This window comes from Pelophylax lessonae, assembly GCF_965119305.1.
Source record: "Pelophylax lessonae genome assembly, chromosome: 2".
Lineage (NCBI taxonomy): Eukaryota > Metazoa > Chordata > Amphibia > Anura > Ranidae > Pelophylax > Pelophylax lessonae.
Window position 1 is genome coordinate 369,797,249 of NC_138769.1, and position 16,631 is coordinate 369,813,879.

Genomic DNA, 16,631 nt, shown 5'->3' on the forward strand with positions numbered 1-16,631 from the left:
GCAAGGGCCCCTCTTCCTTCTCTGTCCATCTTCCGGACGACCTACAGGACATTTGGATATGGAGCCAATGGAGGTCCCTATTTGGTTGCAGCATCTTCCGAGCCCGGGCCGCAGACCGTCAGCTACCACCGGCAGAGGCGAGGTCCTCCCCCCGCGCACGCCCAGACGCAGCCGACGACCCCGCACGGAACTGGTGACGGCGGTGAGAGAGGACTGATGTCTGCCCTCAGCGATCCCCTGAGACCAGCTCACAGATGAGTATCCAGTTTTGCTTCCCCTTTTCATCTGCCCTCCTGCCCCGTGACTGCCCATGATTGACTCCAGCCTCTTGAACTATCCCCGGGTGAAGTGGGTTCCCCGGGCCTCCCCGTTATCACGTCCTATGGACAGCCGCACTGGACAGCCGGCTGTTTGCCTCCACGTTGCCGCAGGTCCCATGCGCATTTGGGACCCTCTTTGGACTGACCTAGGAGACTGCATGCCACCCCCCCCCGTCCCTCTGTTTTTTCTCCAGGGACCCCTGTGGGTCGGTTATGGCCCTGCCTTGCCCTCCTGCCTTGCCTTCCTGCCCCATGATGACTCTCCGACCCCCTGAGGATGGTCTGCACTCCCCTCCTGCTCCCCCCCGATCCCTGGAACAATGCCTTAGCGGACGACTTTTCAGCTTTTTCCATTTTATTTTTACTTTTTTATCCTTCTGGAACGTTCTCAGAGGCTTGGGGGGGCTTAGCACCCATGTTCGCTGACTTACTTTACTGTGTGGTATACAGGGGTATGACAGTCTGTTTGCAGCATCTTGGATGTATGTGACTGGGGGGGGGGGGGTTGGCGGGAGCGGCCATTTCTCCTGCATTTTTGGCGGGCTCGGCTTTGGGGGGAGGGGACTGGGGGGTGGCGGGATAGGCGGGTTGACGTGTCCCTGGTTGCTGGCGCCCCGCCCCCGTGGCAGGTTTTGCTGGGTTGGGGGGATGGGGGGGGGCTAGGTCCACGGACATGTCCAGGATTTTGTGTGGGGGGCTCCGGGGTAGGTGGGGGCATCCCTGCCCTCTGGGGGGAGCGGGGAATGGGTTACCTGGCATCTGTTGCCCATTTAAAGTGCTCTCTCTACCTGGGACCCGCCACGGTGTGCAGTGCAATACATCCCAGGAAGGGGACCCTTCCCATGGTGAGCTCTCCTGGGGGCTGGGGAAATGTCTCCTCTGGTGCGGGCAGGCGTATAATGTTGTTCCCATTGATACTGCATACCTTTTATGGCTCAGGGGATATGGAACCTCGGGATGGGGTTCCTGCATTTTTGTGGATGCCTTTCTCCTCTCATGTGTCCCTGACCGATGGGAGAATAGAGGCTCCAGTCCTTGGTGATCATTCCAGTTGTGTTACATACTGTTTTTTTTTTGTTTTTTTGTTATTTCATTTCTTCATTGGCATTGTATTCATGACTCTTATGGGTTGGGACAGGGTGAGCTCTGCCCGTGACGCTTGCCTATCCCTATGTAGTCTCCACCTTCAGGCCTTCGCCCCCACTAGGCCCACACCCCACAGCCGGGTTTTCCCTCCACTAGAGGGTTGAACCCCGGGGTGTATTACCTCTGGTTTTTTTAGCCTCCCCCCCCCTCTTTGTTTTTCCTTGCTAAATTTACGACCCTTATCGCGGGCCTCTCCTACCCCCCCCCCTCGTCCACTGCCCTTCCCCTCTACCCCTCCTCCTCCATCTCCCTACCCCGCGCTACTGCACTTCTCCTACTCCTCATGGAACCCGTGCGGGTGACCTCTCTCAACGGTAGGGGGCTCAATGTGCCCGAGAAGCGACGTATGCTACTTGGCGAGCTGCGCCGTCTCCGCACAGACGTTGCGTTTGTCCAAGAAAATCACTTTAGAGAGGGGAGTTTCCCCCTCCTACAGAATAGATTCTACCCATGTGTGTACCATGCCGCCAACTCTGAATCCAAATCCAGAGGGGTGTCCATCTTGATTTTGAATCGCCTCCCGTGGACTCTCCTGAACCGTCGAATGGACCCAAGGGGCAGATTCCTGTTTCTCAAGGGCCGCCTAGGGGAGGTTAGGGTTACCCTCGCCATGGTGTATGCCCCTAATGCTCACCAAGAAGTCTTCCTTCGGAAGTCCCTGTCATCATTGTTGGATTTCGCGGAGGGCAAACTCCTCCTGGGGGGAGACTTTTATATCCCTCTTGACCCATCCCTGGACACCTCCACGGGCACCTCATCGGTATCCCGTGGTTTGCGTTGTCAGGTCCAGACCCTATAACACGGCTTTCAACTGGTCGACGCATTGGCCACTCCTGCACGCTGGCGAGCAGGATTATACGTATTTCTCCACTCCCCACCAGTTGTACTCCTGGATTGACCTATTTTTGATTCCCCACCGCCTTCTTCAACAACAGGTGGTGGCGGTGGATATTGGCACCATCACCTGGTCAGACCACGAACCTGTAACGTTGACGGTCAACCTTAGTGGGACTCCCCGGGATTCGGACTGGCATTGGAGGCTTAATGAGAGCCTCCTCCAGGACCCCGGGGTCCTGGCAGACGTTTTTGGGAAGCTCACAAGGCCGTGATCAGGGGCGTACTCATTGGACATGGGGCTCGAATAAAAAGAGAGAGGGAGACTCCGCTGAATGACTTGCTTGCGGAAGTGATGGCCCTGGAGGGACGCCACAAGCGGGACACGGACCGGGAGACCCGTTTGAAATTGACCCACCTTAGGGCACAGATTGCGGATCTGCTGCGCTTACGGGCCAGGGCGGCATTACAACGGTGCAAACGGTTTACGTATGAGTCTGGCAAAAAGTGTGGGAAGATGTTGGCACGCTCCCTACGAGAGCAACAATCGGCATCGTATGTTCCCTATTTGTTGGACACCGGCGGAGCCAGGGTCCACCTTCCAAGGGATATTTCTCTGTGTTTTGGCTCCTTCTACTCTCAGCTGTATGGTCTCCCCCAGCCGCAGCCCCGCCTGCTCACCACGGCATCTTACTTGGATTCCGTAGACCTACCGCGTGTCTCATCCCCAGACCGGGAGGAGTTGGACTCCCCCTTTACGTTGGAGGAACTTTCTACAGTTATCTCATCTACGAAGAGGGGAAAGGCGCCCGGTCCTGATGGCTTTTCAGTGTCATACTACCAAACGCTCCATGAGGTGCTGGCTCCCCCCTTGCTGCAATTCTTTAACGCAGTTGGCACCTCCTCATCCTTCCGTGCCGAAACATTGCATGCCCACATCTCCGTGATACCCAAGGAGGGGAAGGACCCCTCGGCTTGTGATAGTTACCCCCCGATCTCGTTGCTCAACGCAGATCTTAATTTTTTCACCAAGCTTCTGGCCCTTCGCCTTCAGTCGCATCTTCCTGCTTTGGTACATCTGGACCAAGTGGGGTTTGTCCCCACCCGTGAGGCTAGGGACAACACGATCAAGGTCATCAATCTGATTCATCAGGCCCGCCGCTCTAACATACCTACCATTTTCTTGAGCACCGACGCGGAAAAAGCTTTTGATAGGGTCAGCTGGCCCTACATGTTCGAAACCCTCCGTCACTTCGGTCTGGATAATCAGATGATGGCATGGATCCAGAGTGTCTACACTAATCCCGGTGCTAGAGTGAAGGCGAAGGGGGTCCTTTCGGATCCGATACGTATCCTCAATGGTAATCGCCAGGGATGTCCTTTGTCGCCACTGCTCTTTGCGCTTTCTTTGGAACCCTTCCTGGCCAAGGTCAGATCGAACACAAATATCTCGGGAATTCCGGTGGGGACGGCCACATATAAGGTCTCAGCGTACGCAAACCCCTAATCTCCTTACCGTGTCTTCTGAAAGAATTTGAGCTCTTTGGCTCTATCTCCAACCTGAAAATCAATTTTTCTAAATCGGAAATCATGGAGGTGGCCTTACCGCGGGCCCTAAAGGACCTCTTGACTCATATTTTCCTGTTTCGATGGGCGACGGCGGGACTTAAATACCTGGGCACCCTACTCTCACCTAATCCTGCAGAGCTGTTTCACCTGCACTTCCCCCCTCTCCTCGCTACGATCCGCACACTACTCGCGAAGTGGTCCGTTGGGCTCCACTCCTGGTTCGGCCGTTGCAACATCCTGAAGATGTCTATACTCCCCAAGCTTTTATACCTGTTTCAAATGCTCCCGGTCTCTATCCCGGGGACATTCTTTAGGAGGGTCGAATCGGTCTTTCACCAACTTCGTCTGGGCGGGGAGGCGACCGCGGTTGGCCCGACGCATACTTGTACTACCCAAACGACATGGTGGGGTTGCCTTGCCAGATCCTAGGCGATACTATCAAGCGGCCATGCTCACGCGCTGGATAGATTGGGTGCGACACGCGGATCTGAAACTATGGGTCACTTTGGAGGCCTCCTCCCCATTCGGTGCACCTGTCGAGAGCCCCCCTGATACCCCGCGACTTCCATGTCGCAAATTAGGCGTCATCCTACGGTAGGACCGACGATTCAGGTGTGCTCCTCGGCCGTTTCTGGGAGAAGTCTCTCGGACGGTTACAGTCCGCTCTTCCCGATTCTTGGGAACCCGAGATTCCCCCCGGGCTGTGTGAGGGACAGATTCGGCGAGCTGCTGGAGGGCACCTTCCAGGTGTCCCATTTTTCCACAGGCACGGGGTGGCCGACTCTTTCCCAACTCACTTCGCCTAGCGGAACATATCGCCTATCCAGGTGGCAGGCCTTGCAACTCCTCCACTTTTTGCGTGACCTGGGCCCCCCCCTCACTGTATGCGCCGGACCTGTTGCCCCTTGACCGGGGGCCATATGCCCCATGCCCTTTCTCAGTTATATGTCCTTATCTCACAACCGCCTGGGGACTTTGTCCTCCCAGGCATCCTCAAGTGGGAGGGGGAACTTAACCGGACGTTTTTACGGAGACGTCTGATCGATGCTGGCGGTGTCAACAGGATGGGGGTTACCTTGTCCCACATCTTCTGGAACTGCCCTAAACTTAAAGATTTTTGGACCAAAGTACGCCGCGTTACTCAATTGATGACTGAACGAGACGTCCCGGAGGACCCGGCGTTTTTCTTGCTCCACTGCTCGGGCATGGCTCCGAAACGCTACAAACGCTCGGTACTGAGGCATCTTACGGATGCAGCTAAATTGTGCATTAGCCTTTGCTGGAAAAGCGAGTCGCCCCCTACGATTGCCCTTTGGCTGCAGAAAGTGAAATGGATCAACGACTTGGAGGACCTGGTGCTCACTGCACAGGGTAGAAGAGAACAATACTCTAACAGATGGGCTTGCTGGAATACGTTTATTCTTTCTGACGAAGGACGGGCCTTTCCGTCCCTTCCGTGGCCCAGGGCCTGAATGCGGACAGGGTTACCCATGCGGGACGCACATGCACTCATCCCTTTGTTGTCAACACCCCACACCCTTCCTCCCTTCTTTACCTGACACCCCCCTTTCCCTATGCTCCCGAGTTGTATCTTCCTTCCCTTCTCTCACTCTTCTTTTAATGTCTGGTCCATTTGGTCTCGATTCTAAGTGTATCCGCTTACATGACACACCGAACCTATGCATCACGTTGATCATAGTCGTCATTTGATATGCTTTTTACACTGTGGACTCCAATCTCGGTGACCTGTATTTTGAATGTTATGTATACATGTATAAAGATTCCTTCACTACTATGTCATTGAGACTATGCACTTTATAGAATTCATGTTTGCTGACTCTTTTGACTCTGTTTTTCGATGCACTTTGTATCTTTTCATTGTTTAAATAAAGAATTTGAAAAAAAATATATATTTTTATGTGATCTACATACTCGCCAATTAAAAAAAAAAAAAATCTAAGATAATATTAAAAAGAATGTAATAGCTTAATTTTTGCACCTGTAAAATGATGTTACAATAATTGTTTTTTTTTTCTAAACTAATAGCAATCCCTGCATTTAATTCTTATGTATGTATAGCTAAAACATTTTTTAGTTTTAGGTACAGTGGATCAGGGTTACAATCCCTGTCAGTTTATATTATGCACGGTATGTACCATAGGGGAGATTTTCCACTACCTCCTGTGCCAAAGGTGCAACAGGAAGTGAGAGAAAATCCATAGAAAGCGAGTCATATTTTCCTCTTATGCCAGTGGTGCCCAATACTCAGCCTGCCAGCTCTCTTTGTGCAGCCCCTGGGTCCTAAACTGGGCCATCACCTGTTGGGCACCTCTGAATTTTGCAGAGTGGCAGTGGGACTGAAATAGAAATTACTATCGGGCACAGTGTTTTCCACCAATAGTATACTCCCAGCCTTTTTGGGGAGAGACTAAGTGAGGCACAGAAGTCTGTGATCAGGTAAAGGGTTTACATTTCACTGCCACTGCACTGGCCACCAATGCTGGGATGTTATTTTTCCGTGCCACTGCACTGACCACAAATGGGGTGGGGTGAGGGGATGAAAACCACTGTCAATAAATAGCCCTGCTATTGAGTACAAGCCCAGTGTGTGTGGCTGGGGAGTTAACAGGACTGCCACCAGTGCTGGGGGGTTATTATTGTGGTCACTGACAACAATCCTGGGGGTTTTAATTTCAGACACTTAACATCAGTACTGGGGGTTATTATTGCGGTCACTGACACAAATGCAGGGAGGTTTTATTGGTGTCATTGACAACAATGTTTGGGGTATTGTTGTGATCACTGACACCAATATGCTGGAGATTATTTTTGCTGCCACTGACACAAATGCTGGGGAAGGTTATTGCTGCCACTGGCACCAATGCTGGGGGTTATTGTTGTTGCTGCTGACACCAATGCTGGGGGTTATTATTACAGTCATTGACACCAATGCTGGGGGTTTTTATTGCTGCCACTGACACCAATGCTGGGGGTTATTTATATGGTCACTGACACCAATGCTGGGGGTTATTGATACCGTAATTGGCACCATGCTGGGGGTTATTGTTGTTGCTGCTGACACCAATGCTGCGGGTTATTATTACAGTCATTGACACCAATGCTGGAGGTTTTAATTGCTACCACTGACACCAATGCTCGGGGTCATTTATATGGTCACTGACACCAATGCTGGGAGTTATTAATACAGTAATTGATACCAATGCTGGGGTTTTCTTATTGCTGCCATTGACACCAATGCTGGGGGTTATTTATATAGTATTTGACACCAATGCTGGGTTTTATTATTGCTGTCACTGACACAAAAAAAATTGTTTGGCTATACATGCTTTAGAAATGTCCTAACTCATGGTATAATCTTCGTGCTTGTATTGTCACTATAAATATAGCCATGGTTAGTGCAAACCTAACATTTACTGAAAGTTAAAGCGGTATTAAACCTAAAAGCAAACATTTATTACATTGCAGTTTACCATTTCTTAGATGTGAGGGCTGTATTGGTTTTCTTTTTTAGGCTTTCTTTCTTCTATTTCATCTGGTGATCCAGCCAGCAAGTCGGTTATTTTTGAAAAGCACAAGCTCTCCAGTAGAATGTATCAGTTTACATGAATGAGAGAAACCATTTAACACTGGCAAGGGTGCTTAAAATTATCAGCTTTTAGGCCTCCTGCACACACAGCATTTGAAAAAACTAGCTGCAAAGCCAGTTCTGACTCTAGGAAAAAGCAGCTGTAAAAACGTGCTTTTAGAAGTGTTTTGTATTGGTGTTATTGCACGTTTTAGCGACTTTTAGCAGTGTTAGCATTAAGCAGCCTTTCTCTGCCCTCATCTATTTTCCAACCTCAAATCCAACTACTACGGCTTAAAAATGTCTGACGCGGCTTAACGCTGAAAGCAGTCTTTAGCAGTGTCAGGCGTTTTTACAGCTTAACACTGCTGCTCCAGAATGCACTGGCCCTGTTTTTTTTTTTTACAGCTTAAAAATGCCTATGCCAATTACAGCTCCTAAAAGCCTGTGTGTGCATGAGACCATAGAATTACATGGATGGGCATTTTTAAGCTGTAAAAAAACTGTTGTCTGTGACCTGGAGTTTGGCTTGGCTGTTAAGGCCCGTACACACGTACCGATCGTCGGCCGAAGAGCTTCGGCCGACGACCGATCTGCCGATTGTAGGCTTGTTAGTATGATGCCTCCGCCAGCCGACAGCGCACATTCGGCCGAAAAGAATCTGTCATGCAAGCATTAAAATTTTTGTATGCCGACACCAGAGCGGCCGATTGTTCGCCAGTCAGTACAGAATTCGGCCGACAGACAGCAGATTTGCAAGACTGGGCGTGCTCAGAAAAGAAAAAACACAGGGAAAGTTAACCATTACATGACATCACTTCTGCAGTCGGCTGTAGTCGGCAGACAAAATTCTTGTGCAGTCTTTTGCACTTTTCAACAGACACCGACAGCCCTGGACAAAAGACGGCCGATCTGTCGGCCGACGATCGGTACGTGTGTATGGGGCTTTAGTGTTATTTTAAATCTGCTAATACATTTATCAATACCCTCACCCCAGACTGATAATGCAGTTTCTGCTGTGCCCCCTGTGCTCATTCATCCAGAGTGGTGTCCAAACAATATAGGAGGGTTGTTACTGGCCAGATCACTAGGGAAAAACAGAGGGAAAAAGCCATAGAAAAGAAAACTGATAAAGCCACCGCATCTAATGACTGGTAAGCTGCTATATATTACATTTTTGACTTTGGGTTTCATCCCGCTTTAATACTGTATTGTACAGGGCAGGGATACAATCTGTTAAGTGCACCTCTTAAAGTTTAAGGAGTAATAAATTGAGCCCATGCAACTAAACAAGACCAAATCATATATAAAATTATCCCTGAAAAACTCATGTAAATAGTTCAGCATTGTAATAGTACATGGAAATCATATCTAAGTTATAACTCTCCAGCCTCTTTAAATGTTTGATAAGCCTGGCATATCAATGCACAATATTCAGCAAACACACAGGCTTTGTTCTGGAATGCGATACAAAGGAATGAGAGTGAGAGGCTAATGTTTGATTTTGAAGATAGCAGGTATGTATATATACACACACATACACACACCTATAGGTAGGGTAGAGATGTAAATAAAAAAGTTATGCAAGTAAAATATATACTCACTCAAGCTTTCGGAATTTTTCAGTTCCTGCAGCCACATATTGTCCCCGATTCATGAGATCACTGAGTTGTGTCACACGGTGCCCATTGCGTGGTGTATAGATGTTTCGCACCGCAGTTGGGGCTTGGATACTTCTAGTCACCTCATTTAAGAAGGTCTCAAAAGTCACAAATTGCCTTTCGTTGACCACCATCCGGCGACCATTGTGGAAAGGATCCCCATTTCGGTACACCAAGACATTTTTTCCATGTGGGAGCACATTTACCCCCGAAGGGGAGCTCATCCTTGAGTGGTGGCGTGATAATAAAACTGAAAACAAAACACGGCAAAAAGCAACCGATCGCTTTAAAAATGCACTTACTATAGATCAGTTAGCACACTATATACGACAGTTCTAATCCTGTACACAATACACACTTCTCGCACAGCTCTGTGTCCTACCTGTCTATCATTCGGTTGCTGTGACTCTTTCTTGTTGCCAGGTGACAATTAGTTACCACTGTGTATAGGAGAAAGGAGGAGATCGCCGAGTTACAGGAGACACACCTCCTAAACAAGAACTGTAGATCATTTTTCTAATTCTACATATGTACCTACAAACAGCTGACACTTGAGTCCTTATCTAATTATTTTGGAAAGTGCAATGATGTGCAGATAGTGTGATCATACACGTGATCTAGGGTTGGTGGGAGATCTTCCCGTGTTACTTTGCATTACTGCTTGGACTTTTTCTTTTGTCACTACCTGATTAGGCTAATTTTCCCTTTCAGCATGCATATTTGTGAAAGGTTATTCTATCTGCTACTATGAAAAGGAAAAGATTACATGCAACAGGTGAAAAATGATTGTGTGTGATAATGGGAGTTTCTGACACTTGTAACTGCACAGAAATGAACCTCTGCACAAGCTGATCTTTACAAGCAATGCTGAGATTACTTGCATTGACTGCAAATATTGGATCATGTATAACTAAACCTATCCCAACCCAAATTTTCCACAGTTTAGGAAGGTTATTTCTGATAAGCTGCTTTGATTTACCACGTCCTGGCCACTGTTCTTCTGACCAATGATTTGAAACTCAATATTAAATTAAAGTTTAGGGCAGTGGTCTCCAAACTGTGGCCCGTGGGCGTTTTGTTTGTCTTTACCGGCCCTTGAGACACTATTCCTTCCTCTGACACCAACAATGGGGTAATATTCCTCCCACTGACACCAGTGATGGGGCACTATTCCTCCAACGAGACACAATTCCTCCCACTGACACCAATAATGGGACACTATTCCTCCAAATGACACCAAAGATGAGACACAATTGCTCCAATTGACACCAAAGTTGAGACACTATTTCTTCCACTGACATCAATGATGGGGCACTATTCCTCCAAGTAACACCAAAGATGGGGCACTATTTCCCTAACTTACACCAAAATGAGACACTGGGAGGATTTACTAAAACTGGAACATGCAACATCTGCTGTAGCTCTGCACATAAACCAATCAACTTCCAGCTTGTATTGTGAAAGCTTAATTTAACAAGCGGAAGTAAGAAACTGATTGGCTACCATGCACAGCTGCACCAGTTTTAGTATATCTGCCCCACTATCCCTCCTATTAACACCAAAGATGAGATACTATATCTTCCACTGACACCAAAGATAGGGCAACTTTTCCTCCCACTGATGTCAAGGATATGGCAATATTCCTCCCACTGACACCAGTGATAGGGCATTATTCCTCCACTGACAATAATGATGGAGGAATTATTCTTCCCACTACGGTAATACTAACGATGGGGCACTATACCTCCCACTGACACCAATGATGGGGCATTATTCCTTCCACTAATACCAATGATGGGGCACTATAATTTCGACTGACACAGATGATGGGGCACTATACCTCCCACTGACACCAATGATGGGGCATTATTCCTTCCGCTAATACCAATGATGGGGCACTATACCTCCGACTGACACAGATGATGGGGCACTATTCCTCCCACTGATATCAAAGATGGGGAACTATTCCTCCTCCTAAATACAGGGATACTGTGTGTGTTTTTTTTTTTCTCCTACTGACCACCAAGTCTAAAGGCATTATTTGCTCCCACTGGCCACAGTTTAGCCCCACTAAAGTCTGAACGACATTAAACTGGTCCCTTGTTTAGAAACTTTGTGTTCAGACCCCTGGATAAAGTGACTGTGTCAGCATGGCTCACATTTCAGGCTAAACATATTCTAAAAGTATGCAATATGATCTTTTTCATGGTCCTGTTGCTCTGTAAATCAGTACCATTATTTTATTAAAAAAATATATATAAATATCACCAAACAGCAATACAATATATCCCCTGCGCACAAGTAAAATCACACAGATGCGTCTTATTAAAGACCTATCGCGGCTACTTGAAAGAGAAATATGTTAAAAGTATACTCAAATCAATAATCCCAAATGGAACCATGAAATTAGTATAAGTAGCGCAGATAGCTCACATATCATTAATTAATGACAAGCAAAAGAAAAGTCCGTTGAACGTTCATATATAAATATGGATGATTTCACATATAAACGTCCTTCTCTTAATATAAAGGGTCAAAGATCTTGCAACAGTCCACTCCACCAAGTAGGGATCACCACTGTGTACCGGGGTCACCAGATAGCTGATATATAGAGGGGGGTGGCAACCAGTGTTGGTCATCTTACTTTAAAAAAGTAATTAGTTACAGTTACAAATTACTTCTCCCAAAAAGTAATTGAGTTACTGACTCAGTTACCACATTGAAAAAGTAATTAGTTACTCAGAAAAGTAACTACGACTTTTTTTACTATTCTATAATGCAATTACGTTCTATGAGATCTTTAATAGTGGTGGCGGTGTGGCACACTCTGGGGGTCTGAGTCCTGAGTCCTCCTGACTGTGAGTAACTGTATTTTGCTTTGTTTTTTGGTACCTGCTGCCTGGAGTGGCTGGCTGTTGGTGGTGTGGCACACAAGCGGTGGCAGTGTGGCACACTGGTGGTGGTGTGGCACACTGATGGTGGTGGTGGCGGTGTGGCACACTGATGGTGGTGGTGGCGGTGTGGCACACTGGTGGTGGCAGTGTGAAACACTGGTGGAGGCGGAGTGAAACACTGGTGGTGGTGGCGGTGTGGCACACTGGTGGTGGTGGCGGTGTGGCACACTGGTGGTGGCGGTGTGGCACACTGGTGGTGGTGGCGGTGTGGCACACTGGTGGTGGCGGTGTGGGTCTGAGTCCTGACTGACTGTGAGGTTTTTTTTTTGGTACCTGCTGTGCTGGGCTGGCTGCTGGAGGTGGTGTGGCCTGGCAGGCACTGGCACACTGTCCGGGTCCGTCTGGCTCCGCCCTCCTCCTGGGGCTGGCGCGCTGTGCTCTCTGCCTCTCGAGCCCGATATACCTTGATATGATTAACCCATTATGAGATGATGGCTGCAGAGGAGCGGAGAAGATGGCTGCGGAGGCGGAGATGACGGGGAGATGCAATGCTCTGGCAGAACCTGCCTGGCTACATATCCATGGAGGGTTCTGCAAACTATGGAGATGACTACAGCGGGCCGAGGCAGATCGTTTTTCATGCTATGGAGCTGCGGTGTGGAGTACAGGGAGATGCACTGCTCTGGGGGGGGCTAGTGGCTACATATCCATGCAGGGTCCTGCAAACGTCAGGAGTTGGGGGTTGCCATCCACCATCCAGCAACTAACTCCCATCCCACTACTAAACAGGCCCAATGCACACTCATCTGCAGCCCCAACTCCTGACGTTTGCAGGAACCTGCATGGATATGTAGCCACTAGCCCCCCCCCCCCCCCCCAGAGCAGTGCATCTCCCTGTACTCCACACCACAGCTCCATAGCATGAAAAACGATCTGCCTCTGCCCGCTGTAGTCATCTCCATAGTTTGCAGAACCCTCCATGGATATGTAGCCAGGCAGGTTCTGCCAGAGCATTGCATCTCCCCATCATCTCCGCCTCCACAGCCGTCATCTCCTCCTCCACAGCCGTCATCTCCGCTCCTCTGCAGCCATCATCATCTGCCGAGTGTCTCCTTGGCTGAGTCTCCTCCTCTTCTACTTCCTGTACCGCAGACAGCGGTCATAGAGGAGAGGGGGAATTACAATTACATCTACTGCCATCTGGTGGCAGTAGATGTAATTGCAGTAACGCAGCCGAAAGTAACGGCAGCGCCGTTACAGGGAGAGAACGAGTAATCTGATAGATTACTCATTACCCTCAAAAGTAACTGCATTAAGTAACGCTGTTTACTTTAACACAGTTACTTCCATCACTGGTGGCCACTCACCAGAACATATTCTCATAGGACAGGCACACAAGCATGTACACAAGTCTCCCTCTTCGAATCGGCTGCAGCTGCAGATTTAGGCTTACATCCCTGATGGTCTCTCAGGCAGTAACGTTCGTCCCTTTTCCTCACGATAAATCACCCATCCAGCAGGTATAGGGGAAACTCTGATGGCAAAGGAACTGGATCCTCCTCGCTCACTCCTGCAAGTATGCTGCGCTTTCTGTCAGTCTCTCTCCTAGACTCGGCTTCCTCCTCCGACCGCTGTTCCAGCAGGAGCTCCGCCTCTTCATACACATTCAGGGAGGAGAGAAAGGGGAAGGACATACAGTACATACACACACAGCACAAGGCCGTGTTCACACTACCAGACGTTTCTCAGGGCATTCCTGATGAATGGGCCAAAATCTGTTCAGTGGGTGGCCCTGTAAAAGGAGCCGGGTGAAAATTCTCAGTAAAATAGGAGTTGCATCCTATCAAATGAAGGCACTGTTTGGGTATTTTGACAGCCATGCACTGCATATTCATTCAATCACACACTGGATGGGGAATTCTCTCATTTAGCCCCATGTGTAAGGCCAACTTGAATGAACAGCTGTCAACACTTTGCACAGTTTCCAAAGAGTACTACACGATGGCTTTGCATTTGCAGATTATCTACATAGCCTTAATTCAGTTTTTGATGTAATTTCATTGTGAAGTAATTTTGGAGTTGCTATGAGAACATACTCCACGAATCGATCCTTGGCGAGACTAATGGAATTAATACAACAATTAGGGGCGTTCTCCGGTTTTTGCATCAACTGGGATAAATCAGCACTATTGCCGGTTGACTCCCTACAGGTCCCACTACCAAGAGAAGCCCCACAGATTCATGTAGTTACCAAATTCAAATACCTAGGAGCGTGGGTCTCTTGCAATGTGCAGGATTATGTTCATTTAAAGTCCCTCTTGGATAAATTCAGGGACAAAAGTAATAGCTGGTGTAGCTTATTGTTATCAGTGGTGGGGAGAGCAAATCTGATAAAAAAAAAAAATTATCTGGGCTCCCCAGCTGCTTTATTTAGTATGATTCCCCCATCTGGCTAACCTCTATATCAGGCACGTCCAACCTGCGGCCCAGAACCGCAGGGAATGCGGCCCACTGCCCCCTGAAAAATTTTTCAGGAAGGAAGTTGGGTTGGGGGCACGGCCACAGCAGCTTCCAACTAACGGTAGGCAGAGGCTGAGGGGAGGCGAGCATGTGCAGTGTTTCTGACTCCTACCACCATGACCACTTCAAATCACTGAAGTGGTCATGGTGGTTAGAGTGTTCCATTATTGTCTCTCAGAAGAAGTAAACCTCTGTATACTGATTCCATTTAATTTGATCATCCTCTAGTTGTGTTAAATTAGTGTGGGGGTCGTGGCGGCATTTTATTACATACCTTAACTATAGTATATATTTTATATGCGGCCCGAGAAAATTTCTCTACACTCAATGTGGCCCAGAGAGGCCAAAAGGTTGAAAACTCATGCTCTATATGGTATAGGAAAATAGATTCCATTTTTTGTAGCCTACTTTGGAAAAAGAAACATCCCGGAATTAAACTATTTTAATGCTAAGTAAAGATGCCGAAGGGATGGCCATCACTCACGTTAAGTTCTATTTCCTGGCCTCCCAATTACAGCATCTACTGGGATAGGACCGGGAAAATCACCTAGATCCAATTTAGGAAGTGCTACCTACCCTATTTACTAAATACCCCCTTATGGCCCAGTTGGAATCTGGAAGATTCAGCTTATGCTCTGTATTAACCACGTGTCCTGATAGATAAATTATGGCAAGCAATGAAATGTGTAACAAAAATTGTTGGGTACTTATAATGTACGCCCTTATGGAAGAATACCAAATATAGGGCGCTATATAAACTAGAAGGCTTCATGCTTTGGTACAATAGAGGGATCAAATACGTTGCAGAACTGTATGATAATAATACCCTTAAATCGTTTGAACAAATATGTACTAAATCTGCAATTCCGCACCAGCGAGTTTTCCCAATTCCTGCAGTTGAGACGCTCTCCAGTTTCAGTCGCATACTCATACTATGAGACTCCGAAAATCTAGTGTTGCTAATTTATTGTCAAGTGCCGACTCTAAAAAAGGGCTAATCTCTCAATTGTTTACTATATTACATGTTAAATTTCAGGAAAAAGTTTATGTACCGCCTTGTGAGCAATTGTCTGAAGACCTGGGTCACCTTTCGGATGACCACTGGGAAATGGCTCTGTCGGCGTTCAATGTTGTGTCTTTGTATCCTACCCACAGGTTCACACAATTGTTCATCTTTTATACAACATACCACACTACGGAAAAACATTATGCCTGACGAGGTAGAGATACCCACTGTGCTATAAATGCAGAGGAGGTCCTGCTAATCTCATCCATATGATGTGGTAATGCCCTAAGTTACACCACTATTGGCAAGAAGCACTAGCCACTATAAACACTATGTTTCAGGTAATTTTGACAACAGACCCAAGTATTTGTTTATTAAGTATCTTAGACCAATCTGCTTTGCCTGACAATACGTATATACTGAATGTTAGAGTCCTCTTTCAAGCAAGGAAGTTAGTCGCACAAAAATGGTTATCACCACATCCCCTACTTGGAAATGGAAGGCTCAAATTAACATTACCCTGTCAAGAGAGAAACTTTGAGGACAGAAAGTGCCCAGCACGGTTTGAAAAGATATGGGATATGTAGTTATCTACCCCTGGACTGGCCCCTAACCTGGCTTATTTTACATAGGACTGCTGTCCTATTAATTGACCTGCTGACGGGTGTGTCTTGAATATGCCTATCAATAACACAGACATCCCCCTAAGAACGCTTATGACTTGGGCGTGGATGTGTGGAAGGTGCTCATAACTACTAGATGAGGTATATGACTTGTGACATATAACGTGTTATTACTAATGAAAGATACAAAAAGGCATCTATGTTCTTTGGTTTTCGTATTTTTGTTTTTTGACAGTATGTTAGTCTGTAATTTTAGTCGAGACTTCAATACTGAATGTACTGCATCTCATAATGTAACAGATGATTGTTTCACTATATACACAAATTACAAGACAAAAATGTAGTTCTCGATAGAAGCTGTAAACAGTGTTGTGTGATTGTTTTTATATGTTAGCATGAAACATTTAATAAAAAAATATCTGAATAAACAAAATATGGACAAAAAAAACAGCAGAAAGAGGGCGCCTGGATT

The 16,631-nt window shown here is 47.4% G+C and overlaps 2 protein-coding genes across 2 annotated transcripts in view; both read right to left on the reverse strand.

Annotated features, from left to right (window-relative positions):
• The window catches only part of DCDC2B (doublecortin domain containing 2B), a 45,485-nt gene extending 35,989 nt beyond the window's left edge, over window positions 1-9,496 (reverse strand). Inside the window, exon 1 of the mRNA XM_082245155.1 lies at window positions 9,060-9,496. Coding sequence (XP_082101281.1) covers window positions 9,060-9,340 — 281 coding nt within the window. The 5' untranslated portion in view covers window positions 9,341-9,496. The remainder of the gene's footprint in view (window positions 1-9,059) is intronic.
• The window catches only part of PTP4A2 (protein tyrosine phosphatase 4A2), a 326,374-nt gene that overhangs the window by 206,655 nt on the left and 103,088 nt on the right, over window positions 1-16,631 (reverse strand). The window lies entirely within an intron of this gene.